The following is a 17,753-nucleotide window of genomic DNA, read 5'->3' as shown; positions in this document are numbered from 1 at the left end:
TCTAGTATGATCTCCTTGATAAGAGAAGGAGTCTTAGAATTCATCTTCCTCTTGCAAACCTCTGGTAGGAGTATTAAAACACATGACAGCCACAAAACCGTGGGGCAATTAGTCTCGCTACTTTCATTAAGAGCTGTAATAAATTCACTCATCATGTGTTTTAAATATGCTTTTTACTCTAAGTGTATGTCTAAGCAGAAGAACGGCATAGCAGAAGACAGGTACCGGCAGTTCTGTCAACATGCAGAGATTGCAAAATGCAAGTTAAAAAGAAATACATTCTGTCTTCGCTGTCAAAGCAGATGTTTTTGCGTAATTTTTCAAGAACATCAGTGGAAGCAACCATTTAAAAACACAGACAGGGATTTTTTAAAAAAGTAACAGCAATAAATTTACAAGGCAGTTATTCAAACTGTAAATCGGCCACACTGTACAAGATCAAGGCAGAACCACGGGGTGGAGAAATGGTTTGACTGTTGGCCTAGGTCAGGATTGAATCTCTGCATATCAAGGAACTCGCTGAGTGACCTTGGGCCAGTCATTCTCTTTCTACCTAGCCTACCTCACTGGGTTGTTGTGAGGATAAACTGGAGAGCCACGTACACCACTGTGAACTCAATAGAGAAACAGTACGACAGAATTTAAACAAAATTGTCTGTGTCTGTTCTTGAAATGTGACTTGGACCGAAGCAAGGTGCTTTGGAGAGGACTATTGATCTCTGAAGACAGCTACATCCCAGTCTGCACTGTTACGCTTCAAGGGGAAGACCAGAAGGAGAGAAATACCAAATGCAACACGGCCTGTGCCTTACTGCCACTGCTTCTGAAACAGCCTTCCGTTTCTAAAGCGCTTTGCCAGGAAGGAAGAGGGGGGCATTTTCCAAGACAAAGTCGTAAGTTCCCCACACCCACTCTTGAGCTCACCGAACTTGTTGCACCGTTCTTTTCAATCCTAACCTACGTGCATTTCGCAGGTATTTCATATTCAGCTACGGAAATAAAGACGACTTACCTGGTTATCAACTTTGATCTCCGTCAGGGTTTCATTCTCTTTCAGCGCATCAATTAGCGCCAGCATGCCCGACCCAGTGATGAAGTTGGATTCTAAGTTGAGGCTCTTCAGGGTTTTGTTCACTCTCAGCATGTCTGCAAAAGCCTTGAAAAACGAGACGCAGCAATCAAACCTAATAGAACATGGCACGTATAGGTCTGTGTGCAACGGGCCGTCAAATGTAGCGGCATTACAGCCAGGGAAGGACCAGATCCCACCCACCTAAGCTTTTTTAAAAGCAAGCTTTTAAAAGTTTATGACCACAACAGCTTCCATTTCAGGACAGAGAGCTTGGGTTTTTTTTTTTTAAAAAAAGAGAAAATGATCAAAAAAATCTGTTGCAAAAGATGCTTTTTTTTGCCACTTGTATCTGACAAAGGGAGCTTTGACTCTCGAAAGTTCATACCCTGGAAAATTAGTTGGGTCTTTAAGGTATTACAGGACCTGGATCTTGCTCTTCTACTACAGAAGAACATAGCAACTCACCTGAAACCATCCACTGATGGTTGCGTTTTCAAGATCATGATAATCTTTATCATGTTTATCCTGATAAGGTCACCTTTTTCCTATCATGACTGTGAGTAGGAAAAGCAGGGAGGGGTAAAGTAAGGAGGTTCTTATTTAGCTAAGGGCAGCATTCATTGCAAGCAAGCCGAAGCTCCTGGCCATAAAAATAGCCGCTCTTGTTGAGTTTGCATAAACACGACAATACATATCAGCTCTTGGACTTGTTTAGCGGGATATCAGAATTTGTTCCTTATAAGACATTCACAGATTTTCCATTTTTACTTTGAAGCTCCTCCTGAATATCAGCTTTTCCACCCAATGAAGGACGGTGGGTGTTTTGAAAACATTTATCTTCACGAAAAAGTTTTACGTAGCCCCTTTCCCAGCCGCACAACGCATTAGCGCAATCGGGCGGCTTACTCACCACAGCGACAGGATCGTTGCTCCTTGTAGCGGCAAGACTAAAATTCTTCACGTGGGTATTTGTCCCCAGTGCCTTGGCAAACTCTTTCAATGTTGGGATAGGGATGTTCTTGAATTGTAAGAAAAACATAATTAATATTCGCTGATGAGGATGTGTCCCCTCCCTGGGCTTCAGCTCTTCCCAAATCTCTCCTTTAAGGGAAGAAGACAAAGAACAGAAAGACCAGCAACAGGCTCTTGCACCGATAAATGGCAATGCTAGATCTTTATTCTAGCTTGGAAACTGACGTGTCACTGTAAACATTTTCAGGTCAAAAATTCTGAGCTAAAAACAGCATTCCTACGAATGCAGGATTATTCTTAAAAATACATTATTTATCTTGCAAAGAGCATATGGATTTGTAATCTCTCAATGGTTACCTTTATATTGTTCAGATTAACATCAAGGAGGCGAGGATCATTCTCTTTTATCTGTTGCAAACTCTCCTCCACATTTGTAGGATTTGGCGGCTCATCGAAGACTGGTATAATCTTTTCCCCTTTGACTATATCTGAATGAAGAGAGAAGGAAGGGGGGTCAATTACATCACAAATGATGCCAGTTCTTAAACGAGGACCCTGGCATGACACCACCTTTCCATTATAACCACCTTTCCCCATGGTCAGAGTGTTAGACGGGGATCCGATTAAACCTCCCCACTCAGCCACGTTCACTGGATGATCTTGGGCCTGTCCCTTCTTTCTTAATGTTGGGAGGATAAAATAGAGGGTGGAGTAGGAAAGAGAGAGAAAGATTGGACAATCACGTACATAGTGTTGCCAGGTCCCCTTACCCTCTTGGGGGGAAGGAGGCAGGAATCTGGCATTCATCTTCTTCAATGATGCAATGATGCCACTTCCAGGAAGTGATGTCATCTTGCAGGGGCATGCTTCACAGCAGGCCGATTTGGACCTCAAATCTGTCTGCTGTGAAGCATGGGACTGCACCCGGGAGGTCTATTCCCCACCTTTCCCCCCGCCTGCCAGCTGAGTGGTGGCAGAGTGTGGACGGTGGGAGCAGGAGGTCCCCTGCCCCCACCAAGGAACCTGGGATCCCTACACGTACATGACTCTAGTGCCTTGGGAGGAAGAGCAGGCTAAAAATGTAATATTAAAAAAAATCCCTCAGCACTGAAGCCCATGCCAATGTGATCTAGAAAGATTTAATTCTTTCTTTTAATATTTTTCCATGCTTGAGGAAATTGCTTTACTATTTTCATTACTTTTATTAGAATGAAAGAAATACACACACACACAAGCTTACATCTTAATAAGAATTTCAGCTTTACCTTGTCAAACGATTTTGCAATGTTCCAATAACAACTGGCCTTATAACAAAAGTGATGTGTCTATTCCTTTGGCTCACAGGGTAGCTCAGATGTTACAATGTCATTATTTATGCGGGTAGTAATATCCAAAAATATTTAACACAGTCACATGACTGCAGCACAAGCTTAAAGCATGCATGTGTTTTACTGCATTAGGAAATCACTAAACTGGAATGCTTGAACACTCCTATGGTCACTGAAGTTGTATGGCTTACAATACAATACACTATAGTATTCTGCAGTTTACAATATCCAAATGATCCAACAGTGAAGTAACAGAACTCTAAGTTTTATTTAAATCACTTGTGTGAATACTCACTTGAGAAACTTTCGTTGCTGATACCGTTGCTACTTCCCACAATATCACAAAACTGAGCGTTGCTTATCAAGTTGTGCATTCCTAGGATAGCTATCAGGAAAGGGAAAAAAAATATTTTTTGACATTTCCTGTTTCTTGAACAAGACAAAACTGAGTTTGCAGCAGAATTCTCAAACTCACGCCATTGTAGAAGCTCTTAAAATGCCAAACCTAAACTGAGGCTGTGCAACTCTAAGAAAAGCATGCTTCTTCAGAATTAGTCTTGATGAGTTTTAGCCATCTTCATTTGGGGAGGGGAGGGGATAAAGTTTCTCTTAGTGCTGTGCTAGCAACGGCCGCTAAGTTCCCAATTAATGGAAGAGGTCAGTGCCACTCCTGTGACTGCAAGGGGGGACTGGACTGCTGAGCTTATAATTGCTTAAGGCACGTGCAACACTGTAGAGGGAGATCACAAGGCCTTTAGGGGGATGAAGGATGAGGATTAAAAATTGGTAGACAGTTCAAAATGGCCGGCTTATATGACACTCCTGGCAGTCACTATCCAACACAAACATGCAACACTAGCATGGCCACTATTCCCCCAGCAACTGCACAATAGCTGTGCTTGCCAGGGCAAGAATCATCGTTTCCTAGCAAGTCCAGCCAGCAGTTGGAGCACTGGGAAACAGCGACATACCACCAACAGGAGGACTTGGTTTTACAAAGGACTGCACAGTTCATTTTGTAAACAAACAGTATCTGGAAAAACTGAAAACAATTTATCCCTTTACACATGTCATTCCATCTGCTTACCGAATGGCACCTGCATCTTCTTCTCAGTTCAAGGGTAAACCCCAAGAAACCATCCCAAAGGGCACAGCAAAGCAGAGACATCTGAGATGTGAATTAACACTACAAGTGACAGCTAATGATCTTAAAGTGATGATGCCGTTTGAACAGGGAAAGCAGCATCTCCGAGGGTTGGAACAGGGATGTTTGCTACCTCTAAAGAGTAGCAGCCAACTGGCTTGGGGTGTGCTGTGCAGACACTTAGCTCACGAAGCTGACGAGTCTTTCTGCCTTCACTGCATGAATTTGTTCCTGCCGCTCCCTCATGATTTCTACACTCTCTCACTGCTCACTTGTTCTCTCCTAGCTGAAGCCGCTTTAAGAGGCATCAAAATGGGAAGCAAGATGCCTTCGGGAAGGGAGGACCCTTATGCTCAGGGCTTCCCTTGTACACTGCACAGGGGTAGCTGGAATGAAGAGACATCTTTCAAACATGGCGTGTCAACATGGGCTTGCTAGACTTACAGCTCTCTGCGCAGCAGGTGTGTTTACTGCAGAGTTGATTCTAGTGTGGAGTGGGCACTTTTTGCGTAATGGCGAAAAATTATGCAGTTAACTATTTCAGGCTTGATAGGTTGTTACTTAAAAATAAAGAGATGGAAAAAACAGAAGATAGACAATGAAATTCTATACAGTCTCTTTTTCATACCCCTTTTTCCTTCCTAAAAAGTTCTGGTGGGCTGTGCTAGTGCATATGCAGCAGGGAAGAATAAACTTTGCATATATAACAATGATACCCAATGTGTGCGTATGGGGGCATCGAGCTGAATGTACATGCAGATATTTTGCCCATGTTTGACTGCAGGAAAGACAAGAGTCCATGCAGCAAACACATTTACCATCTAAAACAGGGTTGGGGGTGGCTACCTGAATGACTTTTTGTTTTGCTGTCCTACGTTTCATGCCATACTCGGCCAGAGGCGGCTTCATGAATATTCACAGCCACAGAGTGTGTGATTTCAAACAAACAAAACGCCTCTGCCTACCTGCAAGGTCACACAATTCGGTGTCGGTGGCACTTGTCAATGCTTCTTCCAGTTCCGGATCAAGGGTCACTTTTTCTTCTGTGTAAGTCTGTATTGGTTTCTGTTTGGGGATAAAGACTTTCCCTGTTCAAAAAGAAAACAAGGAAAAGGGTGCCTTTTAAAGATGGTATGTTCTGCTTTAACAAATTTAAAGGATCAACCACCCTCCAAATTACAATTGCCATGGTTGTCTATCACTAGTGTTCTGGCTATTTCTTCCCAACCCCTCTCAAACACAATGTGAAGAATGCAGCTTGCTGGTCTAGCATTCAAACCACCGCTACTCCTCAGAGGCAGATCAGCGATTCCCAACATTGTGCCCATAGGCACCATGGCATCCTTTGATGAGTTCCCCACCACACATTTGCTTCTTTCCTAAAGTATCTCTTCCCCAAAGCAACTAGCCCAACTTTCCTCCCCCTCACGGGAGCAGGAAGTGCTTCAAAAGAACTCAGGACTTTGTGTCCGGGGACAGCATCCCTCCAGAAACAGCTGCCACCAGGGGAGGATGCTGCTTCACTTGCAGAATTCCGACGACCGTTTGTGATTGGCCCCTTTTACTTTTGCTCTCTGCCTTATAATGGACCTGCATGTCTTGTTTAGAGCCGGAAGGGTGAATAACTGCTGCCTTTTGTTATTCACTAAGGGAAAACGCCATTTCCCTCCTCTCTCTCTCATTGGCACAGCAGTCTTCGGTGCAGTCTGAAGTTTCATATCCAGCACCATCTCTTCCCATTTAGCCCACAGCCCACCCTGTATTCCATTTAAAGGCTCAGAGTCACCTGATTTTCTGTTTCTCACTCCCCCCCCTTCCCTGGACTGAACATCCAACCTGATGGAGAGTTTGAGGGAACAAAACCTTGTATGTTGCACACAGTTTTGTGACACTTCGGTTGACAACACGCATCTTGTTTCTGGGATTTGTCTGCAGACCAGCTTGCACGTGCTATATGAAAATGCAGTCCAGTTTAGTTATTAAGGCTTTGCATTTCATATCTTAGAAACGGACTTCGCTTTGGAAGAATATTTTCCTTGCAAAAAGGGGGGTGGGGCGGGGGTGATGAATACAACGTTGAGTCTGCTTTCTAGCTGTCCACCATCTGGTTTGGTTTGCTGGATATTTATTTTTGTGGGTCACATACCCTGGCAAGCTTTATCCCTAGTTGAAAAACATAGAGATTAAAAACAATTCAAAATGTCTGCATCCCTTTCTGGCAATGTTACAACGCTGGAAACTAGCAGAATATTCAGTCCTGGAACTGGTGGCTGATGAGACAGCAAAACTGGACTTGGATCTGGGAGAATGGATTCAAGAGCCACCTCCAACCTAGATAAGCCATATGCTTATGCTTGAGTCCGTATCTGTCAGTAATGAGGCTGTGGATCACTGGATAAAGGCCACGGCATGTAGAACATCTGATGGTTCAATCCCCTGCACCTACAATTAAGGATCACAGGTGGCAGGTGTTGGGAAAGACCTTGGAGACTACCTGAAAGTCTCAGGAGATAAGACCAATGGCCTGATTCACTGTAACATGTTCATGTGGCCCATACTGGGCTTGCAAAAGCATTGAAGTAGCACATAAAGATTGTGAAGCACTTGCCATAATAAAAGACAGCCAGTGTGGTGCAGTGGTTAGTGTGTTGGATTACAAACTGGGAGACCCAGGTTCAAATCCCCAGTGTGACATGAAAGCTCGCTGGGTGATCTTGGGCCAGTCACACACACTCAGCCTAACCTACTTCACAGGGTTGTTGTGAGGATGAAATAGAGAAGAGGAGAATAATGTAAGCTGTTTGGGGCCCCGCTGGGGAAGAAGGGAAGGTATAAATAAAGTAAGCAAATAAATAAATTTGCTACTCTCTTGGTGGAATAACCATGAGAGATCTCAACAAGATTGTATATTTGTTCTCTTCTTCCTCTCCCACTTCCTTTTTTGTAGGCGATTCCCTTTACAATAGCTTTTCCTTCCTATGTAACTGGAGTTTTTGGATATGATATGCAGTGGGGAATAATTCAATTATTAAAACAGAATTGGCTTAAGAAAAGGGTTGCTCCGAGGCGATTTTCTGACACACACGAGCTGCCACCCCTCAACAACAGAATGGCAACTGTACAGTTGGGCACAGGGTGTATTTTCCAGGAGCAACTGCCAGCACCCAGACGCGTGCTTTTCCTGTTGATCCATTTCCATTATTTAACTTGGCGCTGCGTAACTTCTCCCAAAGAACGGAAGTTTCACAACTGACTACTGCACCCTTTCTTACTTTCCCCTGCCCAAATATTCCAGGTTTCCAAATCCTATGTTCAGAATAATATTATGGAAGCTAGGCAAGCACACAAAGATCATCGATGTGCTGTCATCCCCCCATCCTGAAGTACTTACTCTGGACTGCCTCGGCAAAGCATTTCTGTCAAGCAGCCGTCATTCACCCTGGCTAACAACAGAATGCTATTTGCGCAGAGCGCTAGAAGTGGCCAGCAAGGTCCTTCCTCCCCCTCACACCCCCTTCTTGCTGAAGCAGAAAGCAGTTTGTATTATTACAAACTGCTTTGTATTATTACAAACTTCCGACAACACTTACTGGGAAAGAAGGAGCAGGTACAGTAGAGAATTCCCTCACCTAGAGCATCCAAGGAACCCAGGATGGTGGCATGCTGCTGTCCTGCTCTGGCTAACCAAGCTACTCTTCATGTTCAACACCAGCAATATGGTATCCACAGAAATGACATGGCCTGGAAGCCAAACTAAGAGCTGGTGTGGTGTGGCAAATGGAGTAAACTAGGAGAAACTCTCACTCAAATCCCCACTCTGCTGGGAAGCTTGCTGGGTCTACTGCACACACTCTGCCTAGCCTACCTTCCGGGATGTTATGAGGATAAAACAGTGGTGCATGGGGTGGGGGTGGGGGACAATGTCTACTGCCCCAAGCTCTTAGGGGGAAGGGCAAAGTAAAAACCAACAGCAAACATTACACGGCAAATCTATGCAGCAGCCTCCTGCTTTCTTTATCTAAAAAATAAACAGTAACCATGTGCGGCTGCAAATTTAAACAGAAGACCAGTGTGTGCATGTTTTGGCGGGGGGGGGGGTGTGCCTGAAGAAAGAGGATGCGGCCTGAACCTTTCCTGCAGGCTGCTTTTCTACTCAATCTCACGAGCAAGCAAATGCGTGGAGAAGCTGCTTGGGGCAGGTGGGAACCTCGCGCAGAAAAACAGCCTGCAGGGAAAGCCTTAAAGAGGTTTCTAGGCATCCATGGCTGCTCCACTCCTCCCTGCCCCATCCCCAAAGCAGCACCTGCAGAAGGCAACACACACTTACCACACAGCCCTAGGTTGGCAATCCTAAGCACACCTGCTCACTGACCTGCACACGACTTATTTCCAAATGAACACGCACAGGATTGGCTCCGATATGTGAGGCCCAATATTAATATCGCGGGGCTATTTTTAAATGCGGCAACTGAGCCTATTATGAGCGGCTTCCCTCTTAAAGAAAACTTCCTGCAACAGGAAGTTGGTGCCATAAGACACAGTTCTACCTACAAGCCTCATCTCGTTCAGGCTCACCTGTAATGAGCCTGTGCTTCAGCTTCAGCTTATTTTAGGGGTAAGATCTCTTCAGTCTTTGGAAACAATGACCTAACTTTTGGGCGAAAGGCCCAGAACACTTGGGAGATTCCCCAGCCCCCCCCCTCACACACAACGCAGCAGAAGCATTTTTTTAAAAAAAAATCTCAGAAGGGGTCGCAGAAGTAATTTTTCTGATTACTTCAGAACATTTCATTTACTTCAAGAGGAGATCACATGAGGAGACATGGCCGACTGCTTAGCTCGAAACTGGGAAAACACTTCTGAGCATAACACTTCTGAGCATAACAGCATAAGAGCTTTGGAGGACTACTGGGGAGATTACGTACAGCGGAAAAACAAATACAACTCAAGTAGGTGAGGTCACAGAGATTAGAGAACTAAGAGAACATCTGTTCCCCCCCCCCCCAATTACACATCAGGGTTCACTCAGCAAAAGAAAAATGTAAGGTTTGCAGAAAAATCAGAACACTTCTTTTTAAAAATTGTGTGTGTGGGGGGGGGGGGGTTAACCCCTCCCATATGGAATGCCTGCATTTTTGCAACTATCACAACTGAAATGACACAAAGAAACAACCCCAATAGCATTCCGAGCTCTGAGAAGGGAGATGCGAGGCCTTCCTTTGCAGTGTTGAGGGCCGCATCTGAGCAGCTCCTATGGCGAGGACGGGTGCTTTGTCCCCCCACCCTCACCAATTCAGAATCCTGCTCCAAACGGCCTGTGAACTGGTCTGTGCAAGACTGGGGGCTTGAAGCCGAAAGGTACGGTCCACTCTAAAACACCTTTGGCATTCAAACTAATATTCAAAAGGAATTTTTAAGAGGTATACAATTCCCTGCTGACTTCACCAATTACCTGAAAGCTTTGTTAACACAAGCACAGAGAACCACAGGGCTGAAGTGGAAATTTGGCTGTAGTTTCCAGCTTGGAATTTTCCAGAAGAACAATTCCTAAAGATTAAAAACATTTAAAAATGGATCTAATGCTAAGCCAGCTGACACTGGGTCACTCCAGATATGCAAACATACATGAGAATGCCTTTCAACTTCGTTATGCTGCAGTTTTAAAGAGAACTGAGAACCAAGCCACAGAAAACAATGGGATATAGATGTCGTGGAAAGTGTTTGAAGCAAAGCCTAGCGCATACGATAAGCAGTGTAATGTGTAAAATGGAATAATAGCCCATCCAACAATTTAATGTTTTACAAACATTAATGCAGAAAACTTTATAAAACTCTAGTCCAGCCCCGTTTTCCACATCAGCCAACCAGATGTCTGTGAGCATGGAGGTAGTTGCACCTCCCCCTTCACCCCAGTAATTGGCATTCAGAGATCCCTACCTCTGAACAGGGATAGTCCATTTAGGCACGATAGCTAGCAGCCACTGCTATCTCTAACCTCGATATGCTCACCTGATACTCTCCGAAAGCCACGTAAAGGCCAAACTACAATTTATCATGTGTAGGGTCAACTTGGCCAACAACAGCTAGGGGGCAGGGAGCTTCAGACCCCAGCCCTCATTTTCCCAACATGAAACTGGAGTTATTTGTCCCACTGGGGGACTTTGTGGGTGTAACCCATCAGTTCACATGCAGACCCCCCCAATGGAGCAAATCATGAAAACAGTACAGGGGGTGGGAATGGCTGAAGCCCCTTCGTCCTCACTACTATTTTATTTATTTGTTTGGGTTCTTTGTGTTTATTTATGTCATTTATAATCTGTCTTTCTCACTGAGACTCAAGGTGGATTACACAGCGTGAGATTAGTACAGTTGGTATCAAGGACATTTCCATAAACAATGCCATAGGGTAAATAAACACAAGTTTACAAAGACACGGCATTAGCAAGAATCCAAAACGGAGCTGAAGAGATGCTGAAACAGAACATAAGCAATTCTGGGACTGACATTAGACAACATGAAGCACAGGTAGCTCAACACATATTTAAAGCAACAGATAGTATGTAAGGCAACGCAGGGGTGAAGTTGATGGTCCCTAACTTACGAGTGAAGCATCTGAGACCCCCTCCCTAGAATACAGCCCTCATAACTGAGTAAAAAGCCTTTTTGAATAATTCAGTTTTGCATTGTTTGTGGAAAGCCAGGAGAGTGGGGGCTTTCTACTACCCATTACAGACATAGCACACAGTTCGGGTGTGGGCTAATGCCATCACACCTCAAAACAGTAAATTCATAAACTGTGTGTTATGTGAAAGAAATAAACACAATGAAGTCAATGATCAAGAGCGACTTGTGGACTGTAACACTTTTGGAGATGGACTGTCTGGAAACATAGGATCCTCCCATTTCTATGCTCAGTCAGTCTGGTTACAGCTTCAGTTACAGTGATTTCAACAAAGAAACAGCAGGCCAGCCTACTAACCTAACACTGCTTTGGTGGCAATAGCCTGCTCACTTATAGACGAGCAAGTCCCAGTGAACTTTGTGGGACTGACTTCCAAGCAGACATGTACGGAAAGACCAGGGTTGCAAACGGAACAGTTCTTGATTGCAATGAAGTTTAATTACAGCCCTTCCTGATATTCATTGACCACAAAGCTCCCATTGTTGAATTAATGAAATCTATACTTTTAAATGTCATTTCATGAAAGGAAGTTAGTTACATCAGTTCTCTCTTGGGTAACAATGGCCAATTGTATTTTTCATCAACAACTGGGACAGTACCAGTTATGGCAACTGGTTGATCACAAAGATGTGCTTTTTTACCCTTTGGGAAGTATAAACCAAGAACGGGAAAGACTCTGCTGTACTCCTTCTGCATGTTTCCTTTCTTTCTTTTTTTTGCAGTTCTACCACACTACATTTCACAGAAGCAAAGATGTAGGCGATACTTTTCTAAACTATTTGGTTTTCAGAACCACAAACACGAACATTTCTGGAGACTAAGAAACTACAGCAGTCACTCAGAGAACTACAAGCCCTGAAGACAGACTGGCTGTACACGCATTGCAGCGGCTCACATGGTTTTAACTGAGCTGCTAACCCGGGAAACCCAACACAACTTGAAGATTCACAGGTTAGCAAAGCACCATGGGTGACTAAACAGTGAGTAGTTTCCAGAGAAAATCACTCCACAGAAGTAATGTATGAATTGGGCTGATGGCTGAGCCTCTTCTGAAAAAAGGGATCTGTACCCACTAATCACCCTTCCAATTATTGCTCAGCCTTTCATTTTCCCTTTCTAGGAGCAGGTAATTGCAGACCAACATCAAACGTGTCAGGAAGAAACAGGTTTGCTTGTCGTAAACCAGTCTGGTTGGTAACATCGGTCTGCACAAAAACCTGTGTTATGCCTTAATGCCAGCTTCCAAACTGTTTGAAAATATTTCCTGCTTGGCAACATGAGATTGTTCATTTCTCAGAAACAGCAGCGCACAATACTCTGCAATGTTCGTTTGTGATAATACTCCTGCCTGAACTGCAAAGTATGGTTTGTTTCTTGCCTAGAAACCAAGATTAAGCCAGGGCGATTAATTCATTTGATCAGTCCTACTTTGGAATCCCAAGTAGAGGCAACAAACCATCAGTGTGCGGTTCACACTCAGAGACGAACTGTGGTTTGTTGCATACCAGGACACCTAAATCCAGAGCGGCACACAAGGGGAGGAGGAGGGTACATGCAAATCTGAGGTTCATTTTTGTAATGGCAAACTACAGTTTGTTCTTATGTTGAATGTGACATATGTCAAATGAAGCCATAACATTTAAAAGATGTTTTTAACACCCACACACCACGGTATACAGGACAAAAACCTGTTAATGGCGGGTGTTGTATGAAATCATACTGAATGCACCATTTGAAGAAATGCAAGGAAAGCTAGGTCAAAGCCTCTCTCCTCACCAGGAAATATCTGTGGATAAAGCCACTCCTGGCTGCACTAGGTCTTCTTTTTTAACAGCCATCTGAAGGCAGTCATCATTGCTCAGATTGATCAGGAAGCTCAATCTATTTGGAATTCTGAGATAGGGTGGTGGGTGCAGCTGCAAAATGGCCACCACAAGGAGGTGGAGCCAACCACAAAATGTCAGGAAATGAGGTAATGCATAATTCTAATAACTCTTCCACATTTCAGGCAGAAGCTCAGTTTAACAGAACATCTGGTAAAATGAGCGTATGGTTTAAAAATATTTCCTTGCATATACACATCTGCCCACTTTCTAAAAACATTGCACAGGTACCGCAAAAGGTGTCAGCAGGCACCATGGCACCTACAGATGCCACACTGGGGACCTCTGGACTACACTAAAGGAACTTATTATTCAGGATTGCAATATACGTGTTAGCTTGAATATAAAATAGCTCTTCCATCAGCAGAAGTATCTTCTGCTTGGGCATGGAGGAAGGGGGCATTGCCAGACATAAGGCAATATTGCCAATTTCCACCCTGTCCCACATTACATGACATTCTGGAAGGTCCCCCATTCCTTAAAATTAGCTGTTGGGGAGTTGCAAGTGGTTTGCAGTGGCAAATGAAGCGGTAAAGTCCACTTTGGCATGTGAAATGTCATACACAGTCCTTTGGGGCCATGGCACAATCAACCACACAGCACTGTAGCAAAATACCAAGTTAAGCGTCACCACGTGTAGCAGAGGGGCATGTTCCATCCCCCTACCATGTACTTAGTATAACTTATAAGCCAAGTGTTCCACTTGCATGTTCTCCTACAGTCAAGCAAGTTTAGTGCCTATGCAACTGGACATTGCAGTTGTGCAGGCAATAAACTTGCTTGACTATAGGAGAGCATGCATTTACATGGTTTGTGCGTTCATACAGAGTGCCTGAATCACAAGTGACATTATGCGCATGGTGGGAGGAAGTGAGATACATTCACATAAACAATTACCTTTCTTTTCTCCTGTGTAAGGGACAACGTCTTCCCTGTCTTTATGCTCCAGTGCTTGTTTCTCCAGATATGCAAGGAGTTTCTCTCTGTCATAAGGACCAGAGGGCTTTTTAATAGTCTGGTCCTTCTGTCGAAATCCTGCTGGAAGAAGGGCATTCTGCAAAACAAAGACCATTTTTACACAGTTAATTAGGAAACTAACTACACCAACTGTTCATTAAAAGGCTGCTCTTACTGAGACAACAGTGGAAGGGGCTATTTTCTTGTACTCTACAGTGAAATAGATTTTGAGGGAAGAAAAATTTCTAGGACAGTTTCGCAATGGAGTCAGTTGCCTTGGAAGGTTGCAGATTCATCTTCTTTGGATGTGTACCAGGAAATGATGGATGGGTGGTCTTGGATGAGTTAAGGGCAATCTACCGAATGACAAAGAATCTTTCCCCAGTGATCTATTGTTTCTTGTACCGAATTCTCCCACTCCAACCGTTAAGTTTTGTCCCTTCATTCACATACATAATCCGGGAATGAGAACTATTTTTTTTGCCAGGTACTATTAAGGCATTCATTTTTGGCTCTTACCCAAAGAAGAGCTGGTGTACAGTAATAGCAAGAGAATCAGCTGCGATTTGAGGTCTCCGCTTCAAATCTCATCCCAGCCACAAACTCAGTGAGTAACTTAGTAGGGAAGCCACTCTCTCTCTTTCCATTTCTGCTCCCCTCTGCAATAATGAGTTATTACCCTAGAGCTGTTGTAGGGGTTACTAACCAAGATAGTATATGAAGTGCTTCCATATAGCTCCAAAAAGGATAATCTAATTTAGCCCCCAGGAGCTAGTCTAGTTGGCTGAAAACACACCTCTGGATCAAGGTCATCCAGCACGGATTCCAGCTGCTTCAACTCTTCTTCCGACAACTTCCCCAGGATTTCATCTTCATCAAGTTCCTTGTACTTCTCCAATTCTTTTCGGAAGGGGAGCTCCATAATTCTGGCAGCAGGGGGAGAAGCGGCTTCTCAAACGTACAGCAAAAGCTGGAGACTAATGTGTTATTAACTGGAAGTGTAAAACGGGGGAGAAAAAAAAGAGATACTCATTAGCAAATGCATCTCTGCAGCCAAAATTTGCTTGCTGGTGGAAAGAGAATGGAATTCATTTGGGTTACAAGCGCACAGGATATTGCAGAGCAGCAGTTTTCGGTGGCAGAATTCCATCAGTGCAGGGAGGGTTGGGTTTTTAAAAAAATTATTTACTGAAAGCATTCTGCCTTTCCAACCCATTCATCCCCCCCAAAGCAGTTTATGATCAAACTGAAAAACAGTTGACCGTAATAAAACAAGGAAAGAAAAATAAAGGAAACAGAAAGTGAGAATACAGAAAGTGATAGCAAATATCGCCAATGTAAGTGTCAAAGGTCATCAAAGCCCAGAGTAAATTTTTAAAAAAGTGGCAGGCAGATATCTCAGGATAAAGCATTCCATAACGTGGGGGCCAGCACTAAAGTGGCTCCTTGCACAGTCATCAAGCATCGCTCTTACGAAAAATGCAGTACCCAAAGTAGGGACTCTGCAGGCTATCCTAATGCATGGGAGAAGACAGTCTTTCAGAGCTGACAGTGCAATCCTATGGTGAGTTACTCCAGTCTAAGCCCATTGACTTCAATGGGCTTAGACTGAAGTAACTCACCATAGGATTGCCCTGTTTGTTTCTACGGCATCAGCTTGAAGCAAAAATAGCCCCCAAACTACATTGCAATGCAAGAATGACCCAATAAAGCACATCAAGAGTGATTTATCCTATAATCTAAAATTATACCACCACTACCCACCGTGTTTGTAACACCTCACCTTCTTTCCAGTTTATTTTTAAATAGAAAATACTTTCAAAAAGTGTTATCCCCATGGTCATTTGAGAGCTTCAAACTAAGCAGTTAGCTGCTGTAGCATAGCAGTTAAGTGGTTGGGCTGTGAATCAGAACTCTGCTGGTTTGAATCCCACTACTGCCTTGAGCTCAGCAGGTGGCCTTAGATAAGACACTCCACTCAGCTACCAACTGTTGAACCAGGACTCCTTAACACCTATCTTGGCTGTGGTGTTGTGGCTGTGGTTGGGTTACAATTCTGCACTTGGCTGGTTTGAATCCCGCTACAACCATGAGCTCAGCAGGTGGCCTTGGGTAAACTGCTCCTCTCAGTCCCAGCCATACTGTGGGGATAATAACAACCTTGACTTTGCTCTCCACTCTGAGTGGGGCACGAATCTGTCTAGAAGAGTGGTATATAAGCCCAGTTCTTATATAAGCCCAGTTATTTTGTCTTGCTATGGAAACTCAAGTATGGACGCCTCTGATCAACTGTAAAGTGCACAAATCCCCCTTTCAAATACTCCATTAAGATTTTATCCCACCCTTCCTCCAAGAAACTCAAGAGCAGCATAATGTATTTCCCCTTCCTCCATACATTTTCACAATTACCCCGTGAGACATGTTGGGTTGAGAAACAGCAATCCAAGGGCATCCAGCACACCGCATGGCTGAGTTGAGATTTAAACCTGGGTTTCCCCCCGTCATCGATAGGACCTCAGCACACTGTACTGGCTCTCCCTCTTAAAGCCCAATCATTTCTGATGCCATCCTAAATAACCACAGTTCATGGACTGTGCCACATTCTGGCAATCACACTAACCACAGTTAGTTTAATTAATTTTGCACAGTGTTATCAACTATACCCAGGGCTTTTTTTCTGGGAAAAGAGGTGGTAGAACTCAGGACCGCACAATGACGTCATGTTGGGTCAGCTGGAACAAGGGGGGAGTTTTTTAAGCTTTAAATCGTCCTTGGCGAAAATGGCCACATGGGTGGTGGCCCCGCCCCTGATCTCCAGACAGAGGGGAGTTTAGATTGCCCTCTGCGCCCAGTGTGGAGGGCAATCTAAACTCCCCTCTGTCTGGAGATCAGGGGGCGGGGCCACAGGCCATGTGACCATTTTCAAGAGGTGCCGGAACTCTGTTCCACCACGTTCCGGCTGAAAAAAAGCCCTGACTATACCTCTGAAAACAGACATCTTTGCAGAAGACTCATGTATGAAAACAAAGGGATAAATACACGTAAGGATTTTGAAAAGGGAGGTGGTGAGATCTGCAATGTAAGTCCCCCTTCCAACTTCCTTGTTCATTAAGGGCCCATTGCCCTGCATCTAAGTCAAGTATTGCGGAGCTCAAGGCCAAAGGATGTTTAAATTACTCTCCCTTACTGTTTTACACCACCGCACATTTTTAAGAAGTGCACCTCTACAATTTATTTCAGTAAGCATTTTAGTCAGCTAACACCAAAGGGAAGCCCAGAGATACTAACTATCCTGTTTGACTGCTTGGGAAAGGCAAGAGCAGAGTACACACACCTCATGCTGAAGTCTTATCTGTATGCATAAGCCCCGGAGTCAGCAAGGTGTACAGAATCTTTAAGAGATCTCTCTCTATCCCTGGCTCAAGGTCACCATCACAGCTTGGCCATGAAGTCTGAACAAAGAGATCTTAAGCTATGCACTTGGCAAGTAGAACACAAATAAGGTGAGTAAACAGCAAATAATGGCTGAGTCACATTCTCATTCCATTTGCTGTTACTCAAAAAAAGAAAATATTTACTGCATTTATGAGCTGTCGCATCACTTTCAAGAGTGCTCAATGACTTGAGATGTGGGTTCAAACCCCTATTCACTACAACAGGGTGTTGTATCAGTCACATAGCTTAGCCTTAACTCCCAAGGATGCTGTAAAGGTAA

At 44.0% G+C, this 17,753-nt stretch overlaps 1 protein-coding gene across 1 annotated transcript in view; it reads right to left on the bottom strand.

Annotated features, from left to right (window-relative positions):
• Window positions 1-17,753, bottom strand: part of LOC129345295 (tropomodulin-3-like) — a 40,951-nt gene that overhangs the window by 10,592 nt on the left and 12,606 nt on the right. Inside the window, exons 2-8 of the mRNA XM_055002359.1 lie at window positions 14,835-15,030; window positions 13,979-14,135; window positions 5,482-5,604; window positions 3,668-3,757; window positions 2,402-2,532; window positions 1,983-2,090; window positions 1,013-1,156 (exon numbers count right to left, since the gene is read on the bottom strand). Coding sequence (XP_054858334.1) covers window positions 1,013-1,156; window positions 1,983-2,090; window positions 2,402-2,532; window positions 3,668-3,757; window positions 5,482-5,604; window positions 13,979-14,135; window positions 14,835-14,960 — 879 coding nt within the window. The 5' untranslated portion in view covers window positions 14,961-15,030. The remainder of the gene's footprint in view (window positions 1-1,012; window positions 1,157-1,982; window positions 2,091-2,401; window positions 2,533-3,667; window positions 3,758-5,481; window positions 5,605-13,978; window positions 14,136-14,834; window positions 15,031-17,753) is intronic.

This window comes from Eublepharis macularius, chromosome 18, assembly GCF_028583425.1.
Source record: "Eublepharis macularius isolate TG4126 chromosome 18, MPM_Emac_v1.0, whole genome shotgun sequence".
Classification (NCBI taxonomy): domain Eukaryota; kingdom Metazoa; phylum Chordata; class Lepidosauria; order Squamata; family Eublepharidae; genus Eublepharis; species Eublepharis macularius.
This window is presented reverse-complemented; position numbering and strand designations above follow the sequence as displayed.